Raw genomic sequence first — 12,847 nt, 5'->3', positions numbered from 1 at the left:
CTGCCAGTTATTGGTGCCAGGTCTGTGCCAGGAGGGCGAGGCCTGTCATTTCTAGTAATCCTCTGGGCAGTGTGACTGTATCTCTTGCAGCAACTCAAAGGGAGAGGGTGACTTGTCACGGGTCACAGAGCTGAAAGGGCAGGTACAACAGGTGACATGCAGGGCTGTCTGAGTTTATGAGGGCCCAGTCTTGTGTCTGCTGGGCAATGAGCAAGGCCCCTTCCTGTCCAAGCTCCCCGCCCCTCCCCAACCTATTGCCTCCGCCCGAAGTCTACTTCCTGGGTGGGCAGGAACTGGGCACTGTGCCCAGGGCATGCACTGCCTCCACGCAGCAACCCTCAGAGTCCTGAGCTGAACCAAGAAGGAGGAGGGGGTCGGGCCTCCGAGGAAGGCCTAGCCGCTGCTGCTGCCAGGAATTCCAGGTAGGAGGGGCGGCAACCTCCTGCCAGCCTTCAGACCACTCTCCTGTGCCTGCCGGAAGAGACAGAGCTTGAGGAGAGCTTGAGGAGAGCAGGAAAGGTGGGACATTGCTACTGCTGCTCACTCAGTTCCACAGGTGGGAGGGACAGCAGGGCTTAGAGTGGGGGTCATTGTGCAGATGGGAAAACGAAGGCCCAGAGAGGGGAAGAAATGCCCAGGAGCTACCGAGGGCAGGCGACCTCAACCACAGCCCAGCGCTGGAGCTGTGAGTGGATGTAGAGTAGCAGAATATCCATTCAGCCAGCTCAGGGGAAGGACAGGGGCCTTGAAGCCAGGGGATGGAGCTGGCAGGGAAGGGAGCTCAGAGAGAAGGGGAAGGGAGTCTGAGCTCAGTTTCCCGCTGCCTGAAAGAAGGGTGATACCTACTCCCTTCACAGGGTAACTGAATGAGAGACTGCCTGGAGGAAAGCTCTTCAAGTGTGGCCCCCCCACCCCAGTGACACCAGGGAGACCCCTGACATGGGGGAGGGAGGGCAGCATCAGAAGGGGCTTTCTGGGCACACCCAGTACCCGGCTCTGAGCTTTCCTTGAACTGTTGCATTTTAATCCTCACAGCAGCTCAACAAGGTACATACCGTCACTGTCCCCATTTTACAGATAGGGAAATTGAGGTTCGGAGCGGTTAAACAACTCACCTGAGGCCTCACAGCCAGTAAGTGGGTTCCCTGTCTGAATATGTGTGCTGGAGGATCCTGTGGGTCACTTGCCTGGTAGAGCCCCAAGGTGGAGGCATAAGTGGGACTGGTGAATGACAGAAGGGGCAAAAATGCACTCATCCATTCACTCTGCAAGTATCTACGGCACGTACGCCAGCCCCCAAGTAGGTTTGCGGGTTGCACAGAGGGTGATGCAATCTGATTTAGGCTTTTAAAGGGATTGCAATCAAGTGGGGCCCCACTAGCCTCAACCCTGTACCTCCCCTCCCCTCCACCCCCAGCAGTCTCCAAAGGCCTCCAACAACCCCAGAGTGGGGGCCATGTATCCAAAGAAAATCCAAGCTGTATATGGATCACACTGGTTTTCCAGGAGCAAAAACAGAAACAGGCCTGAGGCTGGTCGAAATTGAACCTCCTCCTGCTCTGAGCAGCCTGGGGGGCAGGCTAAGCAGAGGGCTGTGCAGACCCACATAAAGAGCCTACTGTGTGCCAGGAACTTCACCTGAGGCACTTCACAAGCATGCTTGGGAATGAAACTTCCAGCTCTTTGGGATGCAGGTGAAACAATTCCCGGTTCAGAGAGGTGAAGCGGCCTGCCTGAGGCAGCACAGCTCTTCTTTACAGATGTGCTTCCCCACCTCTACCCTGTCTCATGGCCCCCCATGCCAGCCTGACGGTTGTGTCTGCCTCAGTCATGCTCCATTTTTCCATCGGGACCATCAAGAGGGTGTTTGTGGCTAAGGCTGACTGGGTAACTTTGGATGAGCGGTCTCTCTGCTCTGAGCCTCAGTTTCCTCATCTGTCAAATGGGCTCTAACCCACTCTGATCTCCCAGGGCGGCAGTAAGTCTTCAGCATCAGGCATTTTGGGGTGACTCAGTCAATGGTAGATCTTGCTACCAGTGGAACAGCCACTAAGGATTCTGCAGTGAGAGCAGAGGGCCAGCTAAGTGGTACTCTCCCAGAGACTGTCTGACTCACGCCACCCCCTCCACCTTGGACACAGGACGCTGTGGTTTCTGAGCCAGGTACAATGACTCCTTTCGGTAAGTGCAGTGGAAGCTGTACACTGCCCAGGCAAAGCGTCCGGGCAGCGTGGGCGGGCGACTCAGAGCCCAGCCAGTGGACTTAGCCCCTGTTTGCTCCTCCGATAACTGGGGTGACCTTGGTTAATATTCACCAGCAGCCTCCCCCGTTGCCCCTCTGCATCCACTGCTTAAATACGGACGAGGACAGGGCTCTGTCTCCTCAGCCTCAGGCACCACCACTGACCTGGGACAGTGAATCGTAAGTATGCCTTTCACCGCGAGAGGTTCTGGAGAGGCCTCTGAGCCCCCCACGGCCCAGGCGGGCAGGAGGTCTGGGGCAGGAGGGGGGCTGTGGAGTGGGTATCCGCCTGCTGAGGTGCAGGGCAGATGGAGAGGCTGCAGCTGAGCTCCTATTTTCATAATAACAGCAGCCATGAGGGTTGTGTCCTGCTTCCCAGTCCTGCCCGGTCCCCCCTCGGTACCTCCTGGTGAATACACTGGCTCTTGTAAGCAGAAGTGGATGAGGGTGTCTAGGTCTGCAGTCCTGGCACCCCAGGAGGGGGGACACCAGCCAAGATACAGCAACAGCAACAAAGCGCAGCCATTTCTTTCTGTTTGCACAGCTCCTCTGTCTGTCGGGGGCTCCTGTCTGTTGTCTCCTATAAGCCTCACCACCTCTCCTACTGCTTGGGCATGCATCTTTCTCCCCTTCTATAGATGAGGAGGTTAAGGTCCAGAGAGGGGTGGGGAGGAATGCCGGGTCACATTCTCCATCCCCTCCAGATATGACCAGGAACAGACCTGTGCCAGGCCTCAGCCTTACATCAAAATGGGCCTCCCCATGCACCGTGGACCTCTGGGACCTCCTGTCCCAGTGGAGGACAGGAAGCTGTGAGGGGCACTGTCACCCAGGGCTCAAGGTGGCATTCCTGAATAATCGCTCTGCACCAGGCCACGGCTAAGCTCAGTGCATGATTAAGCCTCATAACCCTCCAAGGCAGTTACTAGGGTGATTCCCATTTTACAGATGAGGAAGATGGGGACAGAGAGGTTAATAACTGGCCCCAGATCACACACCATCCATAATTCGGGCTCAGGCACCTGGCTCCAGGCCCCGCACTCTTGAGCCTGGCCCTAGTGTCACTGTCTCTCTTGGGTCTCAGGTGCTGGATGGGGAACAGGAAACCTGGGCTGGACTTGAGGCCTCTCTGATGCTCGGTGACTTCAGACAGTTGCTCAACCTGTCTGTTCTCTTGGGCAAAACATGATAACCTTTGACTTCTGTCCCCTCCCCTCACCCCACCCAACCTTGATCTCTGGAGTGTTGGAAGGATTTAATTTTTCCTGCACTGAGTTTTGGAGACAGGTCAAAAAGATGACCAAGGCCAAGGTGGCCAGTTTCCTATAGAACGCCTCTAAAAGACCTGCAGCAATAGCAGCAAGAACTGGTGTTCTCGAGAACTTGCTGTGCAGCAGGCACCTCTTGGCATTTTATGCATATTTAATTTCACAATAGCTCTATGACAAAGTCCACCTGTCTCATCTCCAGGAAACTGAGGTTCAGAGAGGTTAAGTAACTTGTCCAAGGTCACACAGCTAATAGCAAGTTGACGTGGAGCAATCTGGCCTCAGAGCCTTTAATTTTAGCCACAAACTGATGCTCCCCTCTTCATTTAGCCAGGCTGCCTCTGAAGTTTTCTGATTCAAGACTTCTGGCTTCAGCTTTGTACACAGAGATGATTCAATGTCAGGTTTTGGAGTCAAATCTGTTTAATCCCAGACAAAAGATTTAGGATTACATCTCAGTTTTGTAAGCAAGAAGCTCTGTGATTTTTAGTGAGTTATTTAATGCTCTTTGGGGCTCAATTTTTCTATCTATAAAATAGGGCTAATAATTTGCACCTTATAGGGTAAGCTTTGAGGACAGATTAGATGATACGGTGCCTGTAAAACACCAGGTGTTAGTAAGTGTGGCAATGATGGTGACGCTGAGGCTGATGTTTGCTTAGCATAGGGTTAGGCAGCTGGCAGGCAGTAAACAAATAGTTGGATAATTTAATGGAAAATTTGCCAAACTCAGATGCTGTTCACTGCTGAGCAGGAGCCCCTTCCTGCTGAAATGGTCCTGGGGAGTGCAGCAGCTCTCCGGGAAGAAATCTACCATCTCTCGGGCAGGAGCTCAACCTGTGTGCAGGTACAGGGAGGGCTTCCACACCTGGTGCCCACTCATGCATTACGTCAGTTATTCCTCATCTCTGTCCAAAGGATTCTTTTCTCCATTGTACAGCTATGAAGCCAGTGCTCAAAGAAGTGAAGTCATTTACCCCAGGCCCCCTGCCAGTAAGTGAAATGGCCTGGTCACACTTGGGTTTATTTATTGCCCAGTTCAACAGGTTGTTTGACCATAGGCGAGATTCTCTTCCCTGCACCCTGCCGGGTTGCTCTTGGTCCCTCATTTTATGCTCCCTGGTAGAAATGGTGTGAGATTAGGCAGGGAGTGGCTCGCTTCCCTCACCCTGGCCCTGCAAAGAGTGCTCCCACCTGCCCCGATCCCAGAAATGTCACCATGAAGTCTTCATTCTTTTGGTTTAAAGCTTGGCCTCAGTGTCCATACACCATGGGGTACTTGGCCATCTACTTTCTCCTCTCCAGTCGCCCTCCCAGGCACTAGCTTTTAGGGGTGCAGGGTGCTGCCTCTGATAGAAGGGCCAGGAGAGAGCAGGTTTTGGAGTCCTGATGTTATAAGGAACAGCTTGGGAGGCATAATGAACCCAACATGATGCTTGAGACCAATGTCACAGCCCAATTCTGACATTCATCATCTGAGATCTGAGGACACAGCTGTCTCAGTTCATGATCTGAGTGCTGGGAAAGCCAAGACTTGTTCCAGCTTTGTCACTGACTTGCTGTATAGCCTCAACAAGGCCCTGACCCTCTCTGGGCTTCAAACTCTTCACTGTGAAAGGAGGAAACCAGAGTAGGTGATGTGACACCAGGAAAGATGGATGGGTGTGGGGGAATGTGCTCCTCCCAGCTGTCACCCCCTCGCCACCCTCCCTGCACCAGCCTCGCCACCTCCTTTGAGCCCAGTAGCCCCCTGTCTAGGAGGGCACCTCTCCCATGCCCAGCCATGGGAATTCTCCATCTGTTTTGCTGCATTGAACCCAGATGCCATTCTAACCAAGAATCCTGGCTGGGTGCAGGGGCTCTCGCCTGTAACCCCAGCACTTTGGGAGGCCAAGGCAGGCGGATCAAGAGATCAGGAGTTCAAGACATGCCTGGCCAACATGGTGAAACCTCGGCTCTACTAAAAATACAAAAATTAGGCGTGGTGGCACATGCCTGTAATCCCAGCTATTTGGGAAGCTGAGACAGAAGAATTTCTTGAACCCGGGAGGTGGAGGTTTCAGTGAGCCGAGATCACGCCACTGCACTCCACCCTGGCGGATAAAGCAAGACTCTGTCTCAAAAAAAAAAACCAAAAACCTATGTTAGCGTACAGAGGACCTCAGTGAAGTCTTCTCCCAGCCCCACTTTGCACAACTGGGGAGAGTGAGGCCCCAGGACCAGAGGATTCTTGCTAAAGGCCAAGTGGATAGTGATGGCCCTGCCAGGGCTAGAAGCCACAACCTCTGGCCCTGAGGCCACTCAGCATATTTAGTGTCCCCACCCTGCAGAGGCCCAACTCCTTCCTGACCACTGAGCCCTGTAATGATGGGGGAATTTCCATAAGCCATGAAGGACTGCACAAAGTTCAGCTGGGAAGTGAAAGAGAAATCTAAGGGAGATGGAAATATACAGCACTAATTTTAGCACCGTCTTCAGTTCTAACAACACTAGCTAGCTGAAGAAACATACAAACATGTATTATGTAATGTGTGGTCTGTTCCATTTGGATTACTTAGAGGCACGAGGGCCAGGAGAAAGGTGGTGGAGAGAAACCAGCTTTGCACTTCATTTGTTGCTTTATTGGAAAGAAACTTTTAAAAGTCCAAGGGGGTTGAAGAATCTCAATATTTGTTATTTCCAGCTTTTTTTCTCCAGTTTTTCATTTCCCAAATTCAAGGACACCTTTTTCTTTGTATTTTGTTAAGATGATGGTTTTAGTTTCGTGACTAGTAGTTAACAATGTGGCTGCCGGGCATATTCTCCTCAGCTAGGACCTCAGTTTTCACATCTGTGAAGACGGCAGGTTCTACCTAGGGGGCTGCAGGCTGGTGGTCCGAAGCCTGGGCATATCTGGAGTAGAAGGAGCACTGTGGGGCAGGGCAGGTTCTGTGTTGCTGTGGATGACATTGACCTTGACCATTGCTCGGCAGAGCCTGCTCTCGCTGGTTCAGCCACAGGCCCCACCACTCCCTATTGTCTCAGCCCCGGGTATGAAACATGTATTCCTCACTGGCCTATCACCTGAAGGCTTTGAATTTGCAACACCTGCCAACCCCTCCCTCAAAAGAGTTGCCCTCTCAGATCCTTTTGATGTAAGGTTTGGTGTCTAGACTTATTTCACTGAATTCTCATGCATAAACATCACTTTATGTATGAGGCAAAATGAGGACCAGGGAGATGAATGACTTGTCCTGGCTCATACACCTGGAAAGTGACAGAGTCAGATTAGCTCCCAGGTCTATCTGAAGCTAAAAGAGGTGTTTTTTCACTTCCCACCTCCCCCATCTCCTTTAAAGCAGTGCAAACCCCTGCTTTCAAGGAGAGATGAGAGTCTCTAAAGCCCCTGACAGCAAGAGCCCAGAACTGGGACACCATTGGTGACCCAGATGGCAGGTAAGCTGACTGTAGGGGCATCAGCCTATTCTTGTGTCTGGGATCACAGAGCATTGTGGGGACAGCCCCCTCTCTTGGGAAAAAAAAACCTAAGGGCTGAGGATCCTTGTGAGTGTTGGGTGGGAACAGCTCCCAGGGGGTTTAATCACAGCCCCACCATGCTCTAGCTGTTGCCATTGTGCAAGATGCATTTCCCTTCTGTGCAGCAGTTTCCCTGGCCACTAAATAGTGGGATTAGATAGAAGCCCTCCAAGGGCTTCCAGCTTGACATGAGTCTTGATTCTGATCTGGCCCGATTCCTGGATAATCGTGGGCAGGCCCATTCCTCTTCTTGTGCCTCATTTTCTTCTTTTGTAAAACAATGGCTGTACCATTTGCATCTTAGGGTCATTGCAGACGTAAGTGTTGCTGTCCAGAGCCTGGGTGCAGGACCTAGATGTAGGATTCTGGTTCTGCTACTTCCTCAGTGACACTGAATAGCTGACCTAATCTCTCTGGCTTTGGTTTCTTCATCTGTAAAAGAAGGATAGTAGCATTAGCACCTCACGGGATTGTTACAAGAAAGCAATGAATTAACACATATGAGCACGGAGAACAGTGCTTGGCATATGGTAAGCACTACGTACATTTTGCTATTCTTCTGATTCTTTCAGTGTTACTGATGTCGGCAAGTACTTGGCACAGGCTGGTTTAATAATCCCTAGGCACTTCCACGTGGTGTCAGTCCCTGATCACTGGGAGTCATCATGTGCCTTGACTTGGGGCCTGGCCCCCCCATCTCTGTCTTGCAGGACAATGCCATCTTCTGTCTCGCGGGGCATCCTCCTGCTGGCAGGCCTATGCTGCCTGGTCCCTGTCTCCCTGGCTGAGGATCCCCAGGGAGATGCTGCCCAGAAGACAGATACATCCCACCATGATCAGGATCACCCAACCTTCAACAAGATCGCCCCCAACCTGGCTGAGTTCGCCTTCAGCCTATACCGCCAGCTGGCACACCAGTCCAACAGCACCAATGTCTTCTTCTCCCCAGTGAGCATCGCTACAGCCTTTGCAATGCTCTCCCTGGGGACCAAGGCTGACACTCACAGTGAAATCCTGGAGGGCCTGAATTTCAACCTCACGGAGATTCCGGAGGCTCAGATCCATGAAGGCTTCCAGGAACTCCTCCGTACCCTCAACCAGCCAGACAGCCAGCTCCAGCTGACCACCGGCAGTGGCCTGTTCCTCAGCGAGGGCCTGAAGCTAGTGGATAAGTTTTTGGAGGATGTTAAAAAGTTGTACCACTCAGAAGCCTTCACTGTCAACTTCGGGGACACCGAAGAGGCCAAGAAACAGATCAACGATTACGTGGAGAAGGGAACTCAAGGGAAAATTGTGGATTTGGTCAAGGAGCTTGACAGAGACACAGTTTTTGCTCTGGTGAATTACATCTTCTTTAAAGGTAAGGTTGCTCAACCAGCCTGAGCCGTTCCCATAGAAACAAGCAAAAATATTCTCAAACCATCAGTTCTTGAACTCTCCTTGGCAATGCATTATGGGCCATAGCAATGCTTTTCAGTGTGGGTTCTTCAGTTTTCTACACACAAACACTAAAATGTTTTCCATCATTGAGTAATTTGAGGAAATAATAGATTAAACTGTCAAAACTACTGACAGCTCTGCAGAACTTTTCAGAGCCTTTAATGTCCTTGTGTATACTGTATATGTAGAATATATAATGCTTAGAACTATAGAACAAATTGTAATACACTGCATAAAGGGATAGTTTCATGGAACAGACTTTAGACGACTCTAGTGTCCCGGAATCAGTATCAGTTTTGCAGTCTGAAAGACCTGGGTTCAAATCCCGCCTCTAACACAATTAGCTTTTGACAAAAACAATGCATTCTACCTCTTTGAGGTGCTAATTTCCCATCTTAGCATGGACAAAATACCATCCTTGCTGTCAGGTTTTTTTAGGATTAAACAAATGACAAAGACTGTGGGGATGGTGTGTGGCATACAGCACGTGATGGACTCTTCTGTATCTCAGGCTGTCTTCCTGCCCCTGAGGGGTTAAAATGCCAGGGTGCTGGGGGCCCCAGGGCATTCTAAGCCAGCTCCCACTGTCCCAGGAAAACAGCATAGGGGAGGGGAGGTGGGAGGCAAGGCCAGGGGCTGCTTCCTCCACTCTGAGGCTCCCTTGCTCTTGAGGCAAAGGAGGGCAGTGGAGAGCAGCCAGGCTGCAGTCAGCACAGCTAAAGTCCTGGCTCTGCTGTGGCCTTAGGGCAGGCCCAGGTCCCTCTCCAGCCCCAGTCTCCTCCTTCTGTCCAATGAGAAAGCTGGGATCAGGGGTCCCTGAGGCCCCTGTCCACTCTGCATGCCTCGATGGTGAAGCTCTGTTGGTATGGCAGAGGGGAGGCTGTTCAGGCATCTGCATTTCCCCTGCCAATCTAGAGGATGAGGAAAGCTCTCAGGAATAGTAAGCAGAATGTTTGCCCTGGATGAATAACTGAGCTGCCAATTAACAAGGGGCAGGGAGCCTTAGACAGAAGGTACCAAATATGCCTGATGCTCCAACATTTTATTTGTAATATCCAAGGCACCCTCAAATAAACATATGATTCCAATAAAAATGCACAGCCACGATGGCATCTCTTAGCCTGACAGCGCCACGATGTAGAAATTCTGCATCTTCCTCTAGTTTTGAATTATCCCCACACAATCTTTTTCAGCAGCTTGGATGGTCGGTTTCAGCACCTTTTACAGATGATGAAGCTGAGCCTCGAGGGATGTGTGTCGTCACGGGGGCTCAGGGCTTCTCAGGGAGGGGACTCATGCTTCCTTTATTCTGCTACACTCTTCCAAACCTTCACTCACCCCTGGTGATGCCCACCTTCCCCTCTCTCCAGGCAAATGGGAGAGACCCTTTGAAGTCAAGGACACCGAAGAAGAGGACTTCCACGTGGACCAGGCGACCACCGTGAAGGTGCCCATGATGAAGCGTTTAGGCATGTTTAACATCCAGCACTGTAAGAAGCTGTCCAGCTGGGTGCTGCTGATGAAATACCTGGGCAATGCCACCGCCATCTTCTTCCTGCCTGACGAGGGGAAACTACAGCACCTGGAAAATGAACTCACCCACGATGTCATCACCAAGTTCCTGGAAAATGAAGACAGAAGGTGATTCCCCAACCTGAGGGTGACCAAGAAGCTGCCCACACCTCTTAGCCATGTTGGGACTGAGGCCCATCAGGACTGGCCAGAGGGCTGAGGAGGGTGAACCCCACATCCCTGGGTCACTGCTACTCTGTATAAACTTGGCTTCCAGAATGAGGCCACCACTGAGTTCAGGCAGCGCCATCCATGCTCCATGAGGAGGACAGTATGCAGGGGTGAGGAGGTAAAGGTCTCGTCCCTGGGGACTTCCCACTCCAGTGTGGACACTGTCCCTTCCCAATATCCAGTGCCCAGGGCAGGGACAGCAGCACCACCACACCTTCTGGCAGAACCAAGAAGGAACAGATGGGCTTCCTGGCAAAGGCAGCAGTGGAGTGTGGAGTTCAAGGGTAGAATGTCCCTGGGGGGCTGGGGGAAGAGCCTGTGTGGCAAGGCCCAGAAAAGCAAGGTTCGGAATTGGAACAGCCAGGCCATGTTCGCAGAAGGCTTGAGTTTCTCTGTCACTTTATTGGTGCTGTTAGATTGGGTGTCCTGTAGTAAGTGATACTTGAACATGAGCCACACATTAGTGTATGTGTGTGCATTCATGATTATGCCCATGCCCTGCTGATCTAGTTCATTTTGTACACTGTAAAACCAAGATGAAAATACAAAAGGTGTCGGGTTCATAATAGGAATCGAGGCTGGAATTTCTCTGTCCCATGCCAGCACCTCCTGAGGTCTCTGCTCCAGGGGTTGAGAAAGAACAAAGAGGCTGAGAGGGTAACGGATCAGAGAGCCCAGAGCCAAGCTGCCTGCTCACACCAGACCCTGCTCGGGGCGGCATTGTCTCCCCATGGAAAACCAGAGAGGAGCACTCAGCCTGGTGTGGTCACTCTTCTCTTATCCACTAAACGGTTGTCACTGGGCACTGCCACCAGCCCCGTGTTTCTCTGGGTGTAGGGCCCTGGGGATGTTCCAGGCTGGGGGCCAGGTGACCCAACACTACAGGGCAAGATGAGACAGGCTTCCAGGACACCTAGAATATCAGAGGAGGTGGCATTTCAAGCTTTCGTGATTCATTCGATGTTAACATTCTTTGACTCAATGTAGAAGAGCTAAAAGTAGAACAAACCAAAGCCGAGTTCCCATCTTAGTGTGGGTGGAGGACACAGGAGTAAGTGGCAGAAATAATCAGAAAAGAAAACACTTGCACTGTGGTGGGTCCCAGAAGAACAAGAGGAATGCTGTGCCACGCCTTGAATTTCTTTTCTGCACGGCAGGTCTGCCAGCTTACATTTACCCAAACTGTCCATTACTGGAACCTATGATCTGAAGAGCGTCCTGGGTCAACTGGGCATCACTAAGGTCTTCAGCAATGGGGCTGACCTCTCCGGGGTCACAGAGGAGGCACCCCTGAAGCTCTCCAAGGTGAGATCACCCTGACGACCTTGTTGCACCCTGGTGTCTGTAGGGAAGAATGTGTGGGGGCTGCAGCTCTGTCCTGAGGCTGAGGAAGGGGCCGAGGGAAACAAATGAAGACCCAGGCTGAGCTCCTGAGGATGCCCGTGATTCACTGACACGGGACGTGGTCAAACAGCAAAGCCAGGCAGGGGCCTGCTGTGCAGCTGGCACTTTCGGGGCCTCCCTTGAGGTTGTGTCACTGACCCTGAATTTCAACTTTGCCCAGGACCTTCTAGACATTGGGCCTTGATTTATCCATATTGACACAGAAAGGTTTGGGCTAAGTTGTTTCAAAGGACTTTCTGACTCCTTTGATCTGTGAGATTTGGTGTCTGAATTAATGAGTGATTTCAGCTAAAGATGACACTTATTTTGGAAAACTAAAGGCGACCAATGAACAACTGCAGTTCCGTGAATGGCTGCATTATCTTGGGGTCTGGGCACTGTGAAGGTCACTGCCAGGGTCCATGTCCTCAAGGAGCTTCAAGCCGTGTACTAGAAAGGAGACAGCCCTGGAGGCAGACGTGGAGTGACGATGCTCTTCCCTGTTCTGAGTTGTGGGTGCACCTGAGCAGGGGGAGAGGCGCTTGTCAGGAAGATGGACAGAGGGGAGCCAGCCCCATCAGCTGAAGCCTTGAAGAGGAGCAAGTCCTGTGTGACAGGGAGGGAGAGGATGTGCAGGGCCAGGGCCATCCAGGGGGAGTTGAGCGCTTCCTGGGAGGTGTCCACGTGAGCCTTGCTCAAGGCCTGGGCTCAGCCTTACAACGTGTCTCTGCTTCTCTCCCCTCCAGGCCGTGCATAAGGCTGTGCTGACCATCGACGAGAAAGGGACTGAAGCTGCTGGGGCCATGTTTTTAGAGGCCATACCCATGTCTGTTCCCCCCGAGGTCAAGTTCAACAAACCCTTTGTCTTCTTAATGATTGAACAAAATACCAAGTCTCCCCTCTTCATGGGAAAAGTGGTGAATCCCACCCAAAAATAACTGCCTCTCACTCCTCAGCCCCTCCCCTCCATCCCTGGCCCCCTCCCTGGATGACATTAAAGAAGGGTTGAGCTGGTCCCTGCCTGCATGTGACTGTAAATCCCTCCCATGTTTTCTCTGAGTCTCCCTTTGCCTGCTGAGGCTGTATGTGGGCTCCAGGTAACAGTGCTGTCTTCGGGCCCCCTGAACTGTGTTCATGGAGCATCTGGCTAGGTAGGCACATGCTGGGCTTGAATCCAGGGTGGACTGAATCCTCAGCTTACGGACCTGGGCCCATCTGTTTCTGGAGAGCTCCAGTCTTCCTTGTCCTGTCTTGG

The 12,847-nt window shown here is 51.9% G+C and overlaps 1 protein-coding gene across 4 annotated transcripts; it reads left to right on the top strand.

The window, feature by feature from the left end:
• The first annotated feature begins 303 nt into the window (after positions 1-303).
• LOC101147918 (alpha-1-antitrypsin) lies at positions 304-12,606 on the top strand. 4 transcript variants are annotated; one of them, XM_019009746.4, is made up of 7 exons: positions 340-519; positions 1,972-2,163; positions 2,319-2,422; positions 7,737-8,386; positions 9,837-10,107; positions 11,367-11,514; positions 12,339-12,606. In XM_019009746.4, the coding sequence occupies exons 4-7, from the start codon at positions 7,741-7,743 to the stop codon at positions 12,528-12,530; spliced, it is 1,257 nt and encodes a 418-aa protein (XP_018865291.3). In that variant the 5' UTR covers positions 340-519; positions 1,972-2,163; positions 2,319-2,422; positions 7,737-7,740; the 3' UTR covers positions 12,531-12,606. The 4 variants fall into 4 exon arrangements, with proteins under 4 accessions (XP_004055679.3, XP_018865293.3, XP_018865291.3 ...); XM_004055631.4 differs by lacking the exons at positions 1,972-2,163; positions 2,319-2,422 and having other exon boundaries at positions 304-519; XM_019009748.3 differs by lacking the exons at positions 1,972-2,163; positions 2,319-2,422 and having other exon boundaries at positions 305-422.
• Positions 12,607-12,847: the final 241 nt, after the last annotated feature.

The sequence above is a fragment of the Gorilla gorilla genome, chromosome 15 (assembly GCF_029281585.2).
Source record: "Gorilla gorilla gorilla isolate KB3781 chromosome 15, NHGRI_mGorGor1-v2.1_pri, whole genome shotgun sequence".
In the NCBI taxonomy this organism is placed as follows: Eukaryota; Metazoa; Chordata; class Mammalia; order Primates; family Hominidae; genus Gorilla; species Gorilla gorilla.
This window is presented reverse-complemented; position numbering and strand designations above follow the sequence as displayed.

Bases quoted from the DNA above. Each gene is read 5' to 3' on its own strand.
- LOC101147918 (XM_004055631.4), top strand. From the start codon at position 7,741: ATGCCATCTTCTGTCTCGCGGGGCATCCTCCTGCTGGCAGGCCTATGC. The intron at 10,108-11,366 runs GTGATTCCCCAA...TCTGCACGGCAG, and splicing joins CTGGAAAATGAAGACAGAAG to GTCTGCCAGCTTACATTTAC. The intron at 11,515-12,338 runs GTGAGATCACCC...TCTCCCCTCCAG, and splicing joins CACCCCTGAAGCTCTCCAAG to GCCGTGCATAAGGCTGTGCT.